The sequence below is a fragment of the Triturus cristatus genome, chromosome 3_1 (genome assembly GCF_964204655.1).
Source record: "Triturus cristatus chromosome 3_1, aTriCri1.1, whole genome shotgun sequence".
NCBI classification, from domain to species: Eukaryota; Metazoa; Chordata; class Amphibia; order Caudata; family Salamandridae; genus Triturus; species Triturus cristatus.
The window spans coordinates 794,906,392-794,929,823 of NC_140583.1; the positions used below are offsets into that span (position 1 = coordinate 794,906,392).

At 46.3% G+C, this 23,432-nt stretch overlaps 1 protein-coding gene across 1 annotated transcript in view; it reads right to left on the bottom strand.

The window, feature by feature from the left end:
- COPS8 (COP9 signalosome subunit 8) overlaps positions 1–23,432 on the bottom strand; it is a 229,188-nt gene that overhangs the window by 112,724 nt on the left and 93,032 nt on the right. Inside the window, exon 2 of the mRNA XM_085645094.1 lies at positions 8,844–8,914. Within this exon, the coding sequence (XP_085501220.1) occupies positions 8,844–8,914 (71 nt within the window). The remainder of the gene's footprint in view (positions 1–8,843; positions 8,915–23,432) is intronic.

Sequence of the window (23,432 nt, forward strand, 5' to 3'; positions counted from 1 at the left end):
ATCCAATTGTTTACTCCTGGAAGGTGTTCTGCAGGGAGAAACATTTTGTGATGTATGACCCATCTCCAAATGGTCTGTGCTAGTTGAGACAGTTGGAGAGAGTGTGTTCCCCCTTGTTTTTATATGTAGTACATTGCTTTCATGTCAATACAGATCAGGATAGCTTTGCCTACTAGATTAACTTGAAACGCTTTGAGCGCTAGAAAAATTGCTAGCCGCTCTAAATGATTTATGTTGAAGCTGCATTTGCTGCTGGCTCCACATGCCCTGGATTGTATGCGTCTGGAGATGCGCTCCACAACCAGTGAGCAACGTGTCTGCTGTTAGCACTATCTGTGGAACAGGGTCTATGGAGGGCCGCCCTTTTGAAAGGTTTTGTGTATTCCACCACTGCAGAGAGCGATGGGTGCGGCCGTTGACCAACACTAGATCTGATAAGAGACCCTGAGCCTGGTTTCACTGACATGCTAACCACTCCTGAAAGGGACGATCTGGAGTCTTGGGTAAGGGATGCCATCATCCCCAGTAACTGCATGAACACTTGAGCTGGCAATGAGTAAAGTTTGCATGTTGCGGATTCTGGCTGGATTGGGGTAGGCCAAAGCCTTTTTTGTATCTATTGTGGCTCCCAGATACACCTGTGTGTCGGATGGATGTAGCTGGGATTTGGACAGATTAACTGTGAATCCAAGATCGTGGAGCAATTGCACTGTTTTGGGAGTGTGACGTAGGTAGCTTTTTTGCGAGCTGGCTTTTATGAGCCAGTCGTCCAAATATGGGAAGACGTGAATGTGTTGTCTTCGAAGATGAGCTGCGACTACTGACAGGCACTTGGTGAAAACCCTGGGTGCGGTAGTTACTCCGAATGAGAACACCTTGAACTGATTGCGCTGGCCTGCTACTACGAACCTGAGGTATTTGCGGTGAGCAGGGTGTATTGGGATATGGAAATAGGCATCCTGTAAGTCCAGAGTGGACAGAAAGTCGCCCTGTTAAAGGAGTGGTAGCACTTGTTGGAGTGTGACCATGTGAAAGTGGTCCGACTGAATGATTTGATTTACTTCTCTGAGGTCTAGTATAGGCCTGAGAGAGCCGTCCTTTTTGGGAATCAAGAAGTACAGGGAGTATACTCCGTTCCCTTGATGTTTTAATGGGATTGGTTCTATTGCTCCTTTCTCCAAAAGAGAGAGAACTTCTTTTTTTAGAAGGGTAAGATGTTCCTGTGACACTGCGTGTGATCTTGGAGGAATGTCTGGGGGAGTGTCTGTAAGTTCCAGGCAGTAACCATATCGAATAATTTGTAAAACCTATTTGTCTGAGGTTGATTGTGTTCCAGACCAGGAGAAATTGAGAGAGACTCCCCGCTACAGGAGTGGAATGATCGGGGGTAGCGGAAGGAAGTCACTGTTTGTTATTTGCGGGGGAAGTGCGTGTGGAGTTGCCTCTGTCTCTTCCCTTACCATTGTTTGCTCTAAAGCCTCCTCTAAAATAGCCTCTTGATGAGGGCGATTGGTTGTAGGGGAGAGGGATTTTCTGTGGTAATATTTTAGGAGCCACCCCTGTAAAAGGAGTGCCAAAAGGAACCCCTACTCGCAGGTAACTGTAAAGCCCACATGGACTTTGCGACATCAGTGTCCTTCTTCAATTTTTCCACTGAGGTGTCCACTTGCTGGACCAAAAAGGTGTTCCTTATCAAAAGGTTGATTGAAAATGGAGGCCTGTCTCTCAGGTTTGAAACCTGAAATTCTCAACCATGCCTGTCTATGTAGCAGTACACTGGTGTTTACTGCGCGCACTGCTGCGCACTTGATGGAGGTATTGGTGATACGTTTGCACTCCTGAATAAGATCATTTGCCTTAGATTTGTGCTCATCAGGCAGAAATTGCATACTTTTTCTAGCTCATCATAATGAGCCCTATCGTATCTGGCTAGCCAAGTCTGAGCATTAGCAGTGCACCAGTGACTAGCTGCTTGTGAGGCTACCCTTTTGCCAGAGGCATCAAATAACTTTGATTCCTTATCAGGAGTAGGGGCCTCATCTGTGGTCTTTGAGTTCTCTTTCGCAAGCATTAGTAGCCACAAGATAGTCTAAGGGCAGCTGACCCTTGATGCAGGGTCAGTAGGTGCTGGCTCATATTTCTTCTCAACCCTGGGTGTGATGATTCTTGCCCTTACTGGATCTTTAAAAACCTCATCTGCATGCTTATGCATTCCCATAAGCATTGGTAGAGTATGTGTAGTTTTCTGAGTGGAGCTTAAGGTCTCAAACAAGAAGTCCTCCTCTAAAGCCTCCTTATGTAGCTCCACCCCATGGTAATGAGCAGCCCCATTAGGAAGCTCAATGTGGCCAATATTGTCGTCAGGTGGTGATGGCCTGGACGGGTATAAGTCAGGATCAGTATCTGTGTGTGGACCAGTATCATAATACTCCCATGGGTCAACATCTTGTGGCCTATCCTCCTCTCCATCCTCATCCCCTTCATCCTGTGGGTTAGGTGATAGTGGTGGTGGTGAATTAGTGGGTGTGAAGAGTAATTGAGGATAAGTAGGCGAAGGAGGTGGCACATAAGGTGGTGAAGGGTTTGTACCCACATTTCTTTTCTTCAGGGTCATGTGGTGCTCATCCTGTTGGGCCAATTTCCTTTTTTCAGGCAATTTGGCATAAATATGTCTGGTATCCGGGTTAATAACAAGTTCTTTTTGTTTTGGATCCAAAGGTGTAATATCAGTCTGAGGCTCTTTTGTCGGAGCTTTTTTGTCTTTACAGTTTTAGGCGTCGAGAGTTTTGGCTCTGAACTCTTCGGTACCGAAGTTTTAGGCTTCGGCAAAGAAGGAACGTGGATCAGGACGTGCTTGGATTTCGGCTTGGCGCCTGCATGGGGCTGGCTCTTGCTCAAGTCAGAAGGCTTTTCTTTGTGTTTCGGTGCCAGGCCCGCAGGCGGGGTGCTCGAAAAATTTTCTCCGTGCTGACCTTGGCTTGCAGGCAGAGGAAGGACCGGAGCCTTTTTGGTCTTTGGTTGTTGAGTAAGGGGGTTTCTGTACTCACTGTACGCTGACCCGGTGTAACTTGCTCCTCTTCTTCCATGTCGGAGTCAGCCTCGGACAGAGACATGTTCCTCTTCCTCGGCTCCTTGAGGGTGTATTTCTTCTCGGACTAAATCTTCGCCGTAGTTGTCCGGTACAGAGCCGCCTTGGTGTTGCATCTCGTGAAGTTGAACCCGACAGTCACAAAGCGACTTCTTTGATCGAAATGATAGGCACGCGGCGCAGTCTTCCTCGTCGTGTTCCGGGGACAAACAGATTGCACACTTTGTGCAGGTCGGCGCGCAGAAATTTGGCTCGACACCCTGGACAGAGCTTGAATGGAGTCCGTTCTATCGACTGCTAGCGAGCCCGGTGCGGGTAGGCACAAATGCCCTCCATAAGTTTTCTGATCGAAGATCTTAAGTGGAAACGATACGGGGAGAATGGGAAACGCGATTGAGAAACAATACCGTTGAGGGTAGTGGATTGCGCATCGAAGAGAACCAGAGAAAAGGTGCCGAACCGGAGCACAGCAATTCACATCCGAACCCGATGGCGGAAAAAAAACCAATCTAACAATGGAGTCGATGCCCATGCGCACTATCATCGAAAGGAGGAGTCACCTACCTTGTGACTGGAAAAGACTTCTTCGAACAAAAACAAAGTGCAAACATCCGGACCCAACACTAGATGGCAGGATATGCACAGCATGTGATCTACAGCTCACATGCCTCGAACTGGATGTTTCCCCTCCAGGTAGGTTGAAAAGCCTTGACCAGAGAGTGCAGATAGTGGGGGCTATGTCCTTCAAAATGTTGTGGCAATAGCATAAAGCTTTAAAAGCCACTCTCCCTCACTGGAAGCCAGTGATGCTTAGCCAGTGCTTGGCCCATAGAAGAAAACCTAGAGATATTCACCAACAGGCCAGCAGCAGCATTCTGCAGCCTTTGAAGTTTTCTTAATCTACCTTCTGTGGCACCTAAGGTAAAGCACATTACAATAGTCCAGAATTTAAGTAATCAAGGCCTGACTACTGTTTTCCTGGCGGCTTCTGAGAGGAGACCTAAAATCTTTTGTAGTGTTTTTAAAATGCAAAAACAGGTGCCAGCAAGACTTGTTATCTTATTGTCAAAGGTGAGATTAACATCAAACCATTTGCCGAGATTTTTTACTTTCTGTTTAGGAGGTGGAACAGGTCCCAATATATCTGGCCACCGAGCTGTGGACCAAAGGGAAAGAGGTTTCCCTTTCACCAGCACCTCAGTTTTGTAAACGTTCTGCGTTAGGGAGATAGCTATTATTTATCCCCCTCAGCCAATCAAACCAGGCAAGATCTAAAATGAGCAGCCCTCATCCCGAGTCAGGGTAATAATAAGCTCTGTGTCATCGGCGTAGGACACGATTTTAAAGCCATGTCGCTGAATCACATTAGCTAGGGGGTGGAATATTGTCGAACGCTGCACTTAGGTCCAGCATTATCAGAGCTGCGGTGTTGCCTTCATCGGCAACGAGTGAGAGACTCAGAGGCTAACAACAGGGCAGACTCCGTACTGTAATGCGGACGAAAACCAGACTGAGTCTCATGCAGATCTTTAGATATTTCAGCAACTGATGGAAAGATGAAGGGGGCCTAAACTTAGCATGCGACTGTGGGGTGGCATGTTGGGAGGGCTTGTGTGAAATTCAAGGCACTACCCTTCCCCCTCACAATGAGACCCACTGGCCTGATGCAACGCTTGCCCCACTGAGACAAAAAGCACCTTAGTTTTCCCCAATAGATGTAGTGTAATTGGGGGGAAAAAAAGAGTCACTCTTGTAGCAGACAAGCCCCTTGCAGCGCCACTGCTAACTTTCTACTGACAAGTTCTTCCGTAGGCTCGCCTTTAAAATGACCTAGACTATTGGTAGCCCTCGATGGGCTGATGTTCCTGCTATTAGACGAGGGCTCCAATCCCAAGAAACCTTGCTGGTTACCTCCCCTGGTGTGCTGGGCATGTTGGTATGGACCCAAGAAACTGTATCTGTACCACTAACAGAATTAAAATTAAATAAAAAAATACCATGGTTTTACTTTTGCTGTGAGACGAAAGGCAAAGCTCCTCTTTTAGTGTTGTATGGGATGCCCCAAACCTACTCACAACATATCTGGGAAACCTAAACACATCAAACCCTCTCAACATACCTTCTTCACACCAGCATTTCATGAGAAAAAGTAGTCTGGAATACTAGGAGGCTGATGGGAGACACTGTCCTAGGCCCTTCCAAGAGGGAGTTTGAGTTGACGATACCACTGGCAGGTGGATAACACCTTGGTTGGTCAACGGTTAGTAACATGGGAGAGCCTAGGGTGCTAAGAACATGGGAGAAGACCACCCCAGCTCCCACGTGGGGGGTTCATAAGGAGAAGGGAGGTGTGAAAATTGTTAACTCTCTCAAGTGAAAATTCATTATTTATGCAGAACATCAGGCTCAACATGCAGACTATTGGGATGGGCCAGAAATGTGACTATTGCTATAATGCGTACTGCTTCTCTTGCAAAGCCAGCAAGTGTTAGAGAAAGATACCCTGGACCCAAAATAGATAAACCTAAAGAGATCACTGGGGTACATCATTGAGAGGACAGAGTTCCAGTAAGATACTACTTTCAAGGCTCACAGGGTGTTTGAAGTTTTACAAAAGAGAGGGGAGTGTGTAGAACCTGGAGAAAGTTAGCATCCACTAGGGCATTCCCTTCGAGTAACAAATTGCCTAGACACATCTTTAAACTGCCAAACTGTTCTTAACATTTTCAGTTGATAGGGGTGCCAAAGATATTAAACAGGGAATGGTGCAGGTTCACCACAAGTCAGCCCGGAATGTGTGTTAGCAGCACCATTATTGGCACATGTAATTCAGCTTATACTAGCGAAACTACCATCAGCTGTCATAAGCTACCAGTTGCCATATAACAAAGAAGGATGAACCTACTCTTAAACAGCATATTAATGTTTGCAGCTCCTCAAACAGACTAACCTATTGTCCGATTCACTAAAGGCAGGCAAAAAAAAAAAAGAACACGCTCAAAGATGGCTATCATATGTGTGCATGCATACTAGGTGACAACCTTTGAATGATTTTTTTAGACAAATGAAACACACATTCCATGGCTGCTACAAATGCATACACCGTTAAACTGTTGGAATGTTTTTCTTATTTTTTAGGCAAAAACATTAAAAACTGGCCAGTACGCATTCATGCATACTGGCGGCCATCTTGGAAAAGATTAAATCTACTTAAAGATGGGGAGTGACAGCACATATGTGTCTCTTGCACTGAGTTGTGCCATCGGGACTGCAAAGGGTGGACACTAAGATCACATTTTACTTTGAGAGGACTGAACTACTTCAGATTGAGAGGTCTGAACTATCACAAGGCTTTGAAGCAGTCTTTCTGGGAAGGTAGAATGGTTATTAACTGTCACATTAGCTCTCTGACATCCGTTGGACTCAAGGTCAAAAAAGAAAGCCTTGCAATAGGTTTTGCAGTTGTCCGCTCAATGTCAGAATCCAGATATTACAGCACGCTCACTGAGATGTATTTCTTATTTGCTAACCTTCAGGAGGTAACAATGTTGAATGGTGACAACATACTCCTTAAGGTTAGTTGTGGGGCAGAACATTTACTAGAACGCATCACTTACAATAACTCAAGGACTAGGCAGCATCACGTGTTTTTAAGCAAGGAAATAATACTTTATTTTTATTAAGTACAACATATGATTAATATCACACATACAATTTGACACTGAATTAAGGGCCTTGTCCAGAGTACTGTCGGGAACTACGTGATTTCAAAGGCTGCTTTGTGTGACCCATGAAAAGATGTATGCAGAGCACAAGATCAGGTTAAAGATGGATAAAGTTTACAGCTGCAGGTCTTTATTAGTCCCTTGGCAGGCACACGCTCAGTTTTACTGATGTTGTTATGTTACATTAACCCAACTTGTATAGCGCAACAGCTGCCTCAGCGAAGAGGCGTCCCGGCGCTGACTGCAACAAGACAAAGGCTAGAACCTAAGACGGGGGTAGAGATAGGTTTTGATAGCCTTCCGAAACATCAGATAGTTGTCCAAACAGCGGATCTGGGAGGGAAGGGAGTTCCAGAGATTAGCCGCTAAGCTGCAAAACGACCGCCCCCCGGCACGTACATGTTTCACCCGAGGGACGATAACCAGACATTGCCCTGTGGAGCGCATATGGCGCATGGGTGTGTAAGGCACTAACAGCTTGGCCAGAACACCCGGGGATGAGTACTTCAGAATTTTAAAAGCCAGGCAAAGGGCCGTGAATTCAATACGCTTGGCCATAGGCGCCACCGTCAAATGGCACCAGTTGTCGAGCAGCTTCTAGGGAGCCCAAGCAGGGCTCTGGCGGCCGCCTTTGGGACCCTTTGCAAACGCACGACCTCTGCCTTATTTACCCCCAGGTAGAGCGAGCTGGCATAGTCCAGCCTTGACAGGATAGCCGCTTGGACAATCATTTGTCGGGTGGACGGGTCAAAAGACCCCAGCAGGGGTTTCAATCCCCGGAGTAAGCCAAAATACGTGCCTGTCACTTTCTTGGTATAGTCCTGAAAGCAGAGGGTCGAGTCCATCCACACCCCTAGATCTTTCACCACTGACTTAGGGGTGAGTGCACTCCCAAGGATATTCGGCCACCATTGCTCACTCCATAACTCAAAATCTCTCCCCACCAGCAACACCTCAGATTTATTGGCGTTAAGCTGGAGACAGTTGGTGGTCATCCACTCCGCGACTGCTGCCAGACCGCTCCTGAATTTGGGAGAATCCCGTGTAGAGTCGTCGGAGAGAACCACCACCAACTGCGTGTCATCAGCATAAGAGGCAATGGTGAGACCCAAGTCCATGGTCACCATAGCCAATGGTTGTACATACAGATTGAATAGTACAGGACTCAGAGCAGAGCCCTGTGGCACACCCTGTCCGATAGACTGGACACGTGAAAGAAAAGGCGGGGCGATCACCTGGAATGTTCTCTCAGAAAGGAAAGATCTAAACCACTCTAGAGCTGAGCCAACGATACCGGCCTCCTCCAGATGATGTAGTAGAATCTGGTGGGAGACCGTATCGAACGCGGCACTGAGATCTAACAGTATCAAAACCACAGTGCTCCAGCACTCATCTGTATTGCATAAAATGTTTGATATGCAGGCTGCAAGGCCGTCTCTGCAGGGGCGTAGATAATCTATTCTCACAAATTAAGGTTAGGCAATTGGAAGTGGTGGTTAGCCATCATGGAAATGACAAGAGGGCTTATAGGCCTCACAGAGATGTCAGCACACATACATCCTCATCTTTGGGAGTAAGAGGGTGCCAACAGGAAAGCTGATGGGCCTGACACAGTCACTCACACTCAACGGTAGTTAAATCTCCATAAGTCACTGCAAATAAAGTCTGGAATGCAATCAAAAGCCCCTCAAGGTCCTGCCACCAGCAGGCTGACTCTGAAAACTTTGCACACTTCTGGGTCAAAGCAAAGTGGTGTGAACAAGAGTCCTCACCACGCTTGACTACCAGTCTGCCCCAGCTTGCACCTTGCAATGACATTCTGACCGTGAAAGCAAGTGTGTGAGTGAGTGTGATCAAGTATTTGTAGGCGAGTATCTTACTCTCACTCTCCATCCGAACTCTACCTTAAAGAATGGTATGTGTGGCAATGTTAACGTTTGGGAGGGAAATTATTTCAGCCTCTGAATTTAAAAGCCCAAAAGTGCTAATTTCAGACTGAAAAAAAAAAAAGAGATATTGAACTTACTCACATGTCATTATGCAGCAGATATAGTGCAAGAAGCTGGCTGTAGACTTGTGGTGTGGAAATCCCTCCAGGGGCCTGAAACAAACAAAGCAAGACTAATCAAAGCAGAGTTGGGCCTTTTTTTGAAAGCCTTACAAGGGTTCCAGATAACTAGTCATTAGCGATCTCTAGATTTGTTTTTTGTTCAGAAAAGCAGACTTTGGCTCCTGATCTTTAGTACTATATCCAGAGGCATGCCTCATGTTATTCTTGCACAATGTGAACGCAATGTATTCTTTGCAACCTCTATCATAACTCTATAAGCTCATTCAAACATAGCCTTTAACAACAACAACCACAAGTTTAAACTTTTCGGCCACTCATTTTCTGATGACAATGAAATATTCTTCTTGCAATTCAACTCCAAATGCCAATAGCAAGTGACCCTATATACTGAACATATCTAAACAGAAATAAACGACATCAATCAAATTTGGCTCCCAGCTTACTTACTCAACAAGATCCACATCTGCACCTCAGCCAGGAAGAATTCAGGTACACTTAGATAGCTACATATCAACCCATCCTCAATTAAACAACCACATCTACCCATGCCAACTTCCGACCAGATTTGTTCCAAGTTATCCTTTCATTTAGTAAAGAACCTCACCAATATTTCTGTACTCCACTAACTGGACTATTTGAAGGGTCTATTCAGAGGCATTTTACAGTTGAAAAAAAAGTATCACCTTTGTCATGGGTCTGGTTTGTTAATTACGAAAAGATAGAACAAAAATAGTAGATCCTATGAATTCACAGTGAAAAGCACATTTTAACAACAATCTGCTTTAAGTGTTGATTCATATTATAATGTGTTAAAGACCAGTGACAGGTATTTTGGTACATGGAGTCTCAGTAACTGCTGTGATAGGGAGTAGAAGATCTGCACTAAGAACCATATTAGTTGCTTTTTGTAGAGGCTGTATATTGTTCTGTTAAATTTAACTTTGTACATATTTGTAATTTCATGTGCAGTACTTAGCTCTGTGTTTACAAAGTACTTTGTAGGTTCAAATGTGTTTTTATTAGCTAATATCAAGCACAAATACAGAGCAGAAACCACACTAAAGTCACTTCCTAGTGCCATACGTATATAGCCTATAAACAGAGAAATAACACCTATCCCTCCCTAACCCCACCCGCTTCAGCTCTGTGAAATCTCTTAACTAGCCTTACCACCTCCACAATATTTATACAGTGGGGACCTCAGTCTGGTCAGTCGATGTTGGCGATGTCAAGCAGTGAAGTTTAAGGTATCTGGGACAGAATTCATGGGACAGTAACTAAATAAAGGGCTGCCATCATGTGCGGTGAGCATCTCCTTGCAATGTGCGTGTCAGCATGAGCCTCTCTATACCCAGTATGTGCCATGAGCGGTATAACTACCCCAGATGTGTCTGAATTTTCTCCGTACCCCAGCAGACGAGTATCATTTGATGTGTGCCCCTAGTGCCAAGCTAATGTGCCTACCGCTACGTGATTTTAGCTGAAATGTGAGGGGATTGGCCAGCCCTAGAATGGTGTACAAAGGGAATCTAGAGAGGTGAGTGTTCAGGTGCTTATCAATATCCGTGAGAACAACCCGACAAAATAGTTGAAATTTGGGGCAGTCCCATAAAATTTGCAAGAAAGAATCCGTGGCCCCACACTGATGCACGATGGGTTCCCTCTATGCAGTCGAACAGGGGTTAGGTACCAGTAAGAAACAATCTTAACCGCCGTTTCATTGTTGGCTATGCTGCTGGCACCATGTTGTGACCTGTAATAAATATCTTGCGACTTTGTGTGAGTGTTGCCTCCCTATTTCTCTTTCCCATCGTCTCTGGGCCCTGGGTTTCTCCGTAGGGGCCTCTCCTAAGAGAATGTCGTAAAGATCTGTTATCAAGTCTTTGTCGGAGGCTCTAGACAGAAACCAGCATTCATATTTCATCAACGGGCATTGCACCCCTGCTCGAATTTGGAGGTGCATAAGCCAGTGCCGAATTTGAGCGCATCGAAACCTCTCAACTTCCGAGAGCGAGTACTCCTGTTTCAAGACCTCGATTGGTAAGGGGCCCTCAGTATCAAAGAAATGGCCCGCCGAGCGGCACCCAGTCTCCCTCCACCCCAAAAATGCCATCTCCTGTAAGCCCAGTGTAAATTCTGTGTTCCCTATTATTGGAGTCAGTGGGGACGGGAGAGTGGTTAGGCTCACCCTGACCACCTTATTGTCCCAGGCTTGCATGACCGCTCGGGTGACTGGTGATATGAAAGTCCTGGAGGCGTATGCTCCCTGCGGAGGAACGGTATTTTCCACAGGGAGGCCCCAATAATTGCTCTATTTGCAAAGGGCCATATTGTTCTCTGATTCCGGGCATGACCATTCTACTAGATACCGTAATTGAACTGCATAGTAATAATACTGCAAGTGTGGAGCCCGTAGGCCCCGCTGAGTCGGCGGGCACCAGCTTTGCTGTTTGGACATGCATGGTCATCCAGAAGTCCAGACAAAGTGTTGCGTAACCTTCTGCAGAATAAGTAAGAGCCCCTACGGGAGGCTACAGAGGGAGGGTCTGAAAAATTAACAGGATTCTCAGTAGAACCATCATTTTGAGAGCTGCAACCCGACCCATGAGAGACAAGGGGCAGCTTGACCACCGGACAAGGTCAGCTTTCACCCTGTCCAGGAGTAGTTGATAACTAAGGGACCTAATCTCCGGTATACTAGATGCCAACTGAATCCCCAAATAGAGGACAGCTTCAGTGGCCCAATGCATCAGGAACTGTTGCTTAGGAAGATGAATCTTTCCAGGGGGGGGGGGGGGGGGGGGGGGGGGAATGTAAGATTAAGCACCTGGGATTTCTGTACATTAATGCGGAAGCCTGAGGCGTCCTCGAATTCGTTAATTTCCTTAATAAAGGCCGAAAGGACCTCGCTCGGGTTCTTCAGAGACACTATAATGTATCTGTGTAAAGAAACAGGGTATGCTCATCCCACCAAAGCGCACCCCTGTGATGTGAGTGTGGTCCCTTGCTCTTTGAGCGAAGGGCTCCATGTAGAATGCAAATAGTAAAAGCGACAGAGGACACCCCTGCCGCGTTTTTCACCCTATGGAAAAAAAGAGCAGAGCTCACCCCGTTCACTCTTTTCGTCGCCCACCGAGAGTCATAGTTACTCAGTATCAAAAAACAAAATTGGTCTCGGAACCCAAAATGGGACAATGTTTAAAGTAGATACGGCCAGTAGACGCGATCGAATGCCTTATTTATACGATGCACCTTCTCAATTATATGCATAATTCGTTTGGTATGGTCTACGCATTGGCTCTGGGGGATAAAGCCCGATTGGTCAGGAGATATTAGTCCCTGCATTAGGGGACTCAGTCTGTTTGCCAGTATGCCTGTGAGTAGTTTACCATCCACAATGATCAGTGAAATTGGGCAATAGGACCCGCAAAGGCATTTATCCTTGCCCCGCTTAGGTATAACTATCACCGGGACCTCTTTTATGGATGGGGGAAGACAAGCGGGATTCTCTATGGAGTTAAATAATTTAGTGAGTAGGGGAGCTAGCTGGTCACAAAAGGTCTTGTAAAACAGCGCAGGGAAGCCATCTGGTCCCGGTGACTTGAGAGGTTTTAACCACAAGATCGCTGAAATTACCTCCTCGATATGTATCGGGCTATCTAGTTGAGAAGCCTGTCCCTCAGTCAGACGGGATACATTGACTTGTGCTAGATAGTTGTCCCCGGGTGTATTTTGGGGCGAATACAGCCTTTCATAGAATTCGCGTAAACGCGCATCTATGGCAGAGTTGACTGTCACTTCAGCATCGGTTCCCGCCAGGAGCGATGTAACTGATGCACACTGGCATTGCATGCAAAGTTTATTCGGGAGCATTCCCCCGCATTTATTACCTCCAGCGTAAAAGGACCGTCTTAGACACAGCAAGACGTATTCGGGCCTATCTAGATCTAAGCCAGCTAACTGTTTCTGTGTTAATTCTAATTGCCACCACACCCTTGTGCCCCTGAGCACATATGCTCCAACTCTCACCTTTTGTTGGCGTTGCTCCCGCTCCTCTCATCTCAGCTTGTTCTCAGCTGCAGAAATCGCCCCGAATAACGACCTTAAGGGCATCCCAAACTATCGCCATCGACATCCCCCGAGTATCGTTCTCATTCAAGATATTTCGTAATAGCTCATCTGAATTGCTGCACTACATGTGGGCGATATAGGAGAGTCTCGCTCGCTCGCAGGGGCGGGAGGGTCGAGACCGAGGCAGGTCATACCTAAGAACAACCACCAAGTGATCTGTTGAGATACTAAATACTTTTTAGATCAAGATTTAGGTTTGTGAAGTTCCTGTAATCAAACCATATTCATAAATAACGCATAGACACATATGAAGAGGGTATCTGGGTCATCCGTCCTCAGCTAGTGGTCTGTTTGAGTGTCATTCACGCTCTGGTTCTGCCCATTACAGCACATATCATGGGGAGTGGGTCACCTCACTTCAGTCATTGGCTATATTGCCATGTGAGTGATATAACATAAGCCTTAAATTGAGTGGGCTTCATTGCAAAGGCTGGTAGGCCAGTCTTTTTACCTTTTAATTTTCACTTTTAGAAGTCTCCTTTCTTCTTTTCCTTCTCAGGTCTGGATTTTAATAGCACAGCAGTCAAACAGACCTGTTGCTTATATTATACAGCGAGGTCCACCCTTTCAATCAGTGGCTTACCTAGATTAGTCTCTTTTACCAATTGGTTTGAGACTTTGTTAATCATGTCTTAGCTGGGCGTATACTTCATCCTGGTCTCCAGTGCTGGACTGGAACGGTTTGAGGAACTACTTTAAAACTAGGGAGATTTCAATATATTTCACCTATTTTGCTGTTTAGCCTTGGCTTTAATGGGTTTACACTGCATGTGTTACACATTCAACCGAGACCTATTGGTTTTGCTAATGCTTGTTTTATTTACTTATTGAGCACTCTGCAGTTAACCAGAAAGTTATACAGAGCCGCTCTTTTCATCTGCAATGCGCTACAACACATACGGCCTACTGTCCACAGCGTCACTGTTTTACCATTAAAAGATGGACAACATTTTGCTCCTAAACAGCCAGCCACAATGAATTTAAAAAATACATTAAGTCAAATAACAATACCATCTCAAGATGGCCAACCACTTCCCTGTTTCAGTTTTTAATCTTTTTATTGCAAATATTTGCCCGCCACTTTTGGGTGGTGCCAATGTTTCTTTTTTTTTCTTTTACTGTTCCTAATGATCTTTAATATGCTTGCGAGTTGTTTTATAATGTGTAGTTGAGTGGGTGAATACAAGAATGTGTCAATGGGTTGAAGAATGGATGCATGCAAGGAGAAATAAAAGAGTGAATGAGGAGTGGAGTGCCTAAACTCACACGTGACTGAAGATTCACTTTCAGTTGTTATAAGCTAGGGCTACTGGCACTGCCCAGTCCTTGTTTCTATTACAGAAGTAACTTGCTTTCAAAGAGTACACTAAAAAATGCTACTCCCCATTGAACATGATCATAGGGCAGTGCAATCACAGGGCTGCCACACCGGTTGCATCTTCCTGCCCTCTGTGCTGGGTCACCATTTCACTTCAGCAGAGCCTTTATATGTCTGTGAGGCAAAATCTTTTATTTCCAGTGCAACCAATATCACCTCATGGTCTTTCCTCACTTCACATTTTGGGGTTTATCGTGAGAAATTGTTTTGGCTTGTGCTTTCACTGAGGGATACACTACTGTTTTATACACATACTTTAGGGGGCAGTTTATTAATGATATTTCCCCCATTATCTCCAATGGTCTAGTCTAAGATTGTACCTCAGGCACCCCCTATTGGAGAGCTAGATGCTTTGTGTATACTATGGGGTGAGTTTACTGGCTATTTTGGGTCAGCCTAGGTGCTATATGAAAGGAGTGCCTTTTCAAAGGAAGTGGGTACAAATAACCAAAAGCAAAAAATAAATAAAAAGGTCAGCTTTGTGTTTTCTATTTATGAAAAGATAATTTGAAACAAGGACAGCGGCCTGTGAAAAAAAGACTCAAAATAAGGGAATCCCACACTATGAGAACAATAGGTTTATCATCCTCATTGTGTGGGATATGCTTGTCTTTTTAAAGACAGGTGTGTGTTCTGGGGGAAGTGTATTTCCTGCTCTCTGGAGGCAGCGATCAAGCTAGGTACATGTACAGAGTTGAGAGATCTGCAACTCATCTGTGTTCCACAAAGACAGTTCAAAAATAAGCATTCTAAGTTTATTTAGAGCAGGTTTATAGCGTTAAAGGAGAATGCATACTTGACCCACTCTTCCACAGCACCAACCCTTCAAAGGCACCAACTCACCCTCAACAGCCGGAACGGAAGTACAACCGGCGGAGAGATAATATCCCCTCCCAGCCCATCGGCCCTTTTAGCCCTGAAGAAGTTGTGGGTCCATTACCCTGACGAAACACATGTTGGCTGGGCATCTGATCAGCATTAAACAAAGAACAAATGCAACATTGGACTACTGTGATTGTTGTGTTTCTGTAAATTTTGGATTTAGATTTGCAGTATTTGTTGTGCTTCTACTTTATCACGTGTGCCTAGGCAACCTGTAAAATGTACAAAGTGGATACTTATGGGAGAAATTAACATAATTAACAGTGATGAAAGAGAAGAACAGTTTGGAATATCTGATAAGTGATGTAGACAGTGACAGTAGAAATAACAGTGATGAGAGAGAAAAGCAGTGTGGAACATCGGAGATGTTTTTCAGTATAAGGTTCGGACCATTCCACTATATAGCGTAGCAGCGCAGCTTGATAAAGGAAGATAGGCACAGGGCAGGCCCTGACCATCCTGGCATGCTTGCCCTGCCAAATAAAGTCCCAGATAAGGGATTGTAACTCATCTAAAATTCGGTTGGGAGGAGAAGTGTGGGAGGGGGTGGGGGGCTGAAATGAAAAAGGTTTTCATTACATAAAGGATTTTGGGCAAAAGCATCATCTTGACCGCTGCTACTAATCCTAGCCAGGAAAAGCCATGGCCCTCTTCTATTTTGTGGTCGCTTGGAGGTTTCCATAATTATGGTGAGCTGTGGCCGCAGATGTGAAATGGATCTGTAGACCTAAATATGCTAGTCCCTGATCCACCCACCAAAATGGGAACTGGGAGATAAGACAGGCCCTCACCAGGTCAGGAATCGGTAAATTAAGAATGGAAGATTTTTGCAAGTTAGACTTGAACCCAGAAGCTCCACTAAATGGGCCAATTCTGCCATCACGGCCTCTAAGGTAGGGTCAGAAGGACATCATTCGCATATAACATGACTTTATGTTCCTTTCAACCCATTTGGATGCTCGCAATTTGTGGACTGCCACGGATCTGCTTTGCGAAGGGCTCCATGTACAGCGCAGAGGCAATAGGGGACAATCCTGTCTGGCCCAACGGGTAAAGACGCCCTGGCTCCGGGGGCGTGTAGCAGCAATAGACCCATTAGCGGATTCGAGAGCCGAAGCCCATACCCTCCAGGATTGAATGTAGGTAGGGCCAGTGGACCGGTTTGACACCTTTTTGGCATCAATCGATAGCAGAAGGGCCGGCACCTGCGTACGCTGCACCGTATCCAGTAAGTGGCACAGCCGTTTTGTGCTGTCACTACACCCTCGCTCTGACACAACAAATGGTCAGGGTCAACCAACCCCTGAACATAGGGAGCTAGTCTGTGGGCTAGAATGCTTGAGAAGATTTTTGCGTCTACATTCAAATTGGTTGGTAGGAGGTGCAGCATTTGGGATTCTTGCCGCCTTAGAATTGGTCGCTAGGACATTGATTTTGGCAGTGCCCTGTTCAAACTAAACGTGTTAAAAAGTCGCACCAATAAGGGGGATAAGTGTACTAAGGGCTTTATAAAATTCAGCACAGTAGCCGTCTGGGCCAGGAGCCTTAACAGGTTGTAAACATTGCAGGACCTCCTGCAATGTAATGTCCGTGTCAAGTGCGACAAATGTGACTGGTGGGATCATGGAGGGGGGCCCTGGGACAGGTAGGTTATAGCATCAGACTCTAATAGGGCAGTTGCTGCATAGAGAGCGGAACAGAAGGCCTCAAAGTCTTGAACAATTTCCTCATTCCAAGATCATGGGAAGCCATAAGCTCCATGTAGTTCAGTGATTCTCCCGTCAACTGCTTGTGCTATGAGGCGAGGTGCCACCATGCGTCCCGCCTCATTGCCCCCAGCGTAAAATCTCTGCTTTATCCCGAGTAGTGCATATTCCTCCCTCTCCATATCTAGCGCTCATAGTTGTTTTCTTAACTAAACCTCCAATTCCTTGTCCAGGGTTTCCAATTGGACCCGCTAGGTTAGTCCATCCATATTGTAGCCAGTGGCGATACCAATAACTGCGTTTAAAGACCTCCAAAGGGTAGGGAATGAAATGTCAGGTGTACCGTTAGTCTGCAGAAACGCGGTTATGGCTGGCGAGGTACCAGTCACAGGTGGTCATAGGTGAGAAGTTTTGTGTTAAGCCGCCAGAACTTAGGGGCCGATAAGTCTCTACCTAGCTCATACCACAAAAAGATTATACGGGAGTGATCAGAGCGCGCCGCAGCACCAATATCCACAGAGATGCACCCTTGCGTTACAAATGGCGACGTGCGGAGATAGTCAATGAGGGTGTAAATTTGGTGCGCGGCAGAGAAGAAAGTGTACTCAGCGAACGTTGGGTGCATGTGTCTCCGTATATCTGTCAGACCCGCCTTCCCCAACCACTGTCTAGTGCTCCGCGTAAGGCCACCAACCTGACCCACTCGTTGTGTGGACCTGGCTCTCTGAGCATCCATCACAATTTTGAAGTCCCCGCCTATCACAAAATCCTTGTCTGGTGTAGTCAGCAGTGGTTCCAGGGAATTTCCCCAAAATTGCCTCTTGGTCATTGGGCGCATATACAGTGGCCAAGGTGTACCAGATTCCCTTCACTGTAATATGCAGTGCCAAGAGCCTGCATGAAATTACCATATAAACCTACTCCACCCGCCCCGGAAAGTGTGTGGTGAGAAAGATCGCAACCCCGACTTTCTTGACCACCCTGGATGAAAAAAAATGGCGGTCAAACCAGCAAGAGCGCATCAGCACTAATCCCCTTGCAACAGGTGGGTTTCATGCAACATACAGATGTCACATCTAGTGTCCCTACTGACTGAAAGGAGAGCTGAACGTTTAACCAGCGTATTAAGGGCTCGTACGTTGAGGCTAAGGAAGGATATCACCATGTGTATTTAGGTGACGGTGCAATGCACAACATGTTAGCAGCAGGATTATGTCAGACCAGGTAGTGTATATCTTAAAAGTTCACTGAAGCAGGAGAGAGAGAAGAAAAGAAGTGGAGTGAAGAGACATAAGAAAGGGTGGGAAAACATGGAGTCAAAAACGTTCCCCGCCTGAGGACACAAAGAATCAATAAACGAGGGTTCATGTCTTGGGTGAGAATACTGTATGAGCGATCACTCGATGGTGGAGCTCCGTGAAAAACTGCAGACTTGAGGCAGAGGGGGTAGCTGCTGGTCTGCCGAGAACTGTATCCAATAACCAAACAGGGAAGCTCTTCTAGTACACAATAAACAGGCGCAAAGTCAAACTGCAATCATTAGTCTCCATCCACCTCATCCACCTGCCGCAGTTGCTTAAATAGTCAGGCATGTTCTCTGCGACTATCAGCTTTGGAGGGCTTATTCATGAGTTTCTTCCTGCGTCTGATGGAGCGCCGGGTATCAGATCAAGCAGTCGCCGGGCTCTGGGAAGGCTAGGCAGCGAGACGGTTTTGCTGGAAGGTTGGCATGTAGGGAGGGCCCAGACATCTTCGAGCATGCGAATCACGTTGACTTCATCCTGCCATACAAATTGAAGGCGGAAGGGGTGGACCCACTTATATCAAATGTTCTGGTCCTGGAAAAAGTCCTGGAGAAACGCAAACACAACAATTTGATGGACAGAATGCAGAACAATGTCAAATTCACCCAAGTCCAGAGATCAAGGCCTAAATCCTTTGTTTTTTTTGCTCCCCATATGTAAATCAGTCTAGACCCTGTGCCCAATGGGAACAGTCCAGCCCGAACTGCCAGGCCAGGTCCTCCCTGGATTGGAACCAAGCATCCTAGGACCGGTTTTAGGGTTTCACCCCTCATCCCCCAGGATAGTTTGACTCCAGTGGCATGGAGAGCACGGGACCCACGTCTGGGCATACCTGTGCCACTCAGGTTGGCAATTTGCAAAAACAACAATTTGATGGAAAAAATGCAAAACAAGGTCATACATTCACCCCACTAGAGAGCCCTGGGCCTACATCCACTGTTTGTTTGCTCCCCAAGCCATTCCAGTTTGGACCCAGCCACATGCAAATCAGAGAGAGAAAGCCTGAAGAGCCATCCGCTGCTGTGGTGTAAGCATAGAGAGATCTTGGTAAAGCCACAGCCTATGACCTTCGAATATAATGACTGCCTTGTCGCGAGTCGTGGTCATTTCTTCCTTTTGGCGGTAATAATGTATTCAAGTAAGTATGTTCTGAGGTTAACCAGCCCGGTTTGTGCGGTCTAGAACAATCTTTTGGTCCCCCAGTGAGGGAGCCACATGTTTGAGGAGACGAACAACAAAGTCTTCAAGGTTGCCTGAAACTGCCTGCAGAGGAACTCCCTTATTCTCCATTGCTATGTCCTGCTTGAGGACCGCAAAGTCGTCCTGAAGGGTCCCAAATAACTGTTCCAGAAACGCTTTGGTTATGGGCTCTTCTCCCTGGGTCGCCACCTCTCTCTGAACACAGTCAGAGGATGGCTCTGATATCGCGGTTTCAGGCATCAGGTCTGCATTCTTCACGCGCTTTATAAAAAAAAAAAAAAGAAAAATCAGCAAGGGGTCCTTCTTTGTGGTGTGTTGTGAAGGTCACGTAAAGGCCTCTCCACGATGCCAGCAGCGCCCCCTCCCAGGACCAGTGACATGCCCCAGCACAGGTCCGGTCAGGTGTTCCGCAAATAACCCATGAGGGGACCCCAGTCGCTGGGCGAAGTAACACGACCGAGCAGGCAAACACAGGGTGCGGGGAGGGTTCCTCACAACACAGATAGCCAGGTGCAGGCCTGCATCTCTCGGGCCACACAATCGCAGGCGGGGTTCCCCTCCCCACCATCGCAGTCTCCAGCCAAATTGATAGGACACCAAACGCATATAGCAACTCCTGCAGGAGCTTCAGTGTACAACGCCCCCGTGCATACACTATTATTGGCCAGTTCAGCACTCCCATGAGACACAGGGGGCAGAAGAAAGTCAGTCGGGGCTGGGGTGAGCGAGTCAACCACCGAGACGGGCCAACTGACCCTTGCCTCGTGCCTCTGCCCCTGGGAAGTGAGAAGGAAGAGCACTGCGGCGAGAAGTGCACAGTCTCCACTGCACTGCTATATGGTAGAGCAAGTCCCGGGTAGTCCAAGCACACCTCCGTCCCGTTATTTAACGAGGAACAGGGGAAGGCACACAACGCCAGATCTGAGGCAGTCGGGAGTGAGCCCAGAGAGTGCTGGGAGGCTGGAGATCCACCAAGCAGGTGTCCGCCCCAAGCACAGCACACCTGGCCCGCACCGCCTCCGCCGGGACTGCAGACTCTCACTCCATCGGCCATGAACAACACCCCTGGCACACAGGGAAAATGCAAAAACCAAAGGAAATGATGGACGGAGTGTTGAACATTGCAAGCACTCATCCCCAGTCAACTGATCTGGGTTTAATCCATCACCGTTCTTTAGCCCACTCTGCCACCCCAGTTCAGACATAGCCATATGCAAATCAGTCTGACCCTGTGCCTCATGGGAACAGTCCAGCCCGAACTGCCAAGCCAAGCCAGGACTTCCCTGGACCAGAAACAAGCTTCCTAGGACCGGTTTCTGGCATTTCAGCCGTCTTCAGCCAGGCTTGCTTGAATCCAGTGGCAAAGTGAGCAAGGGACTCACGTTTGAGCATACCCTGCCAACTTATGGCGAACAAAGCAAAAACCAAAGGAAATGATGGACGGAGTGTTGAACATTGCAAGCACTCATCCCCAGTCAACTGATCTGGGTTTAATCCATCACCGTTCTTTAGCCCACTCTGCCACACCAGTTCAGACATAGCCATATGCAAATCAGTCTGACCCTGTGCCTCATGGGAACAGTCCAGCCCGAACTGCCAAGCCATGTCTTCCCTGGACCAGAAACAAGCTTCCTAGGACCGGTTTCTGGCATTTCAGCCGTCTTCAGCCAGGCTTGCTCGAATCCAGTGGCAAAGTGAGCAAGGGACTCACGTCTGAGCATACCCTGCCAACTTATGGCGAACAAAGCAAAAACCAAAGGAAATGATGGACGGAGTGTTGAACATTGCAAGCACTCATCCCCAGTCAACTGATCTGGGCTTAATCAACACAGGGAAAATGTCCATCGAGTGTAGGTGGCAGATGCAACACTGGGAGCCCCCCTCTGCTGCCCAATCGACTCAAATGCAAAAGTGTCCACCGGAGCTCCGAGAAACACAACTCACAAGGCCTCCATCTTGGACGCGCTCCCAAAAAAGGCTGCTGTTTAAAAGGCAAATATACATATGTAAAGAGAAAAAAGTAGGAGGCTGCTGCACACCTTAGTACATAGTTTCACACTTAAGTGCATATAAATAATAACACCACAGTAATACAAGCATATCGAATCACACACCTAGAAAAGTAAAAAAATTGAAATTAAATCCTTAATACAGAACTGCAAACAACTTGCTCACTTTTTATATAAACACTGAACTCTGTGGAGCCTGCTAAGGCCATCCTATTTTCAACTTCCTGTAGCTCTTAGTAGTAGTTCTTTTCCAAGATGCAAGCGCCACCATTCTGGTTGCAAGTTCAATAAACTGTTCAATCCACACCATCATTCATACTCCCAAGCGTGCTGGGTACTATATTATAGAATGTTTCTTTACAGATCCCCCTGCAGGTTAACACGTAAAAACACAGACAGAGCTCTCTGGAAAGCAGAGTACCATGTGGTCAAATAACTATTTTGTCTCTCACTGGCCCGACCCTAGTGGCTGACACAAAAAAGAAGCTAAACTTCTACTATTCACAAAACATCAAATGAAGGGGCTTCCAAAGAGTTCCACACCCTCTCTGGGTGTTGGTTCAATTAGCAGAGGGGACACAACCTAAACCAGGAAGGTGGGTGGGGGGGGGGGTTAGTGCCCTTATGTATGTCAATTTCCACCTCTGCTCCCATACAGTGCTCAGGGAGGCGACAGACAAAAGGTGAACAAGGCAAGCCACTGAATAAGGAGCATTTGAATGAGAGCAACCGGAAAGCTAACCAAAAGTAAGCAATGAACGGGCTCCAAGGCCCTGTATGTTCTTGGTACGTCCAAAAGATGCCTTGCAACAGACCGCAAAAGCGCTGTCTAGTAGACTAGACCTAAAAAAGAGGCAGCGGTTTAGTGAAATGTGTTTCCCCATGAAGGGGCGTGGCAAGGAAATTTTCCTGCGGGAGACAAATAAAACCCAAAAACTTTAACAAGTGGTTTTGTTTCTGCATTAGCAATCACACATATTTGCTCATGCCAAAATGGAACTTATTAAGGTTTGAAAGTATTATTGTTTCTTCTCTAAACTCTTGTAAATTCCTGAAAATCGTAAATATGCATCAATGAAAGGTCATAGAACTGTAGGCACATTTTACAGGCCATTTTGTTTTAGGGATAGAACTCCTAATTTAATCTTTTTTCATAATGCTATTACTGGCTTTACACTAACTCTTCATTATTATTTTTTTTAACTGATGCATAAACATAAGGTTTGGACACCAATGTTAAAATGAGTGACAGTGATACACCGGAGAGCACTACACTAGGTTCGTCGGACAGAAATAATATAAGAAGTACTTCAGACAAATTTTGTGTCATCAATAGAGCAAAGAACAACAAAAATGGAGCAAGGTTTGAAGAGGATGAAACGGAAGAGACTGTAATACAAGAGAAAGAGAAAAAAGAATGTAACCCATTGCCATGGAAACTAGTGGACAGAAACTGGGACAATAAAGGACATGTCTGCAACAGTGGGAAATCAGAGTGAACACAGCACATTAATGGTTTCTTCGTCCTTTTGCCACTCTACTGGCTTTCATTACACTCAAAGTCAAACTGATCTACTCAGCTACATTCCCAAATTGAAGGTAAAAAAAGAAACATGGTATAGGAAAAAGGGACTAACAGAACTGTCTCTTATCGTAAGCTTAATGCTGTGAGCAACCTACGTATTGGGGACATACAGATGTTAGTCACACCTGTGGAATTAGACCCAGGTAGTACAAGCACTGAGGACCATCATCTGAATTTGGCAGAGATTGGGTTAGAGAGGGATATAAATTGTCCTAGCAGCTTTAAGACAAACTCAACTGTTGTGCCTACCCTCTAGGAGGATGCCTTAGATACTTTTCAGGAGATCATAATACATGATCTCATGAAACTGGACAAAAAGAGCTAACTGAAAGGGGTGCAATCTGAGCAAAGAA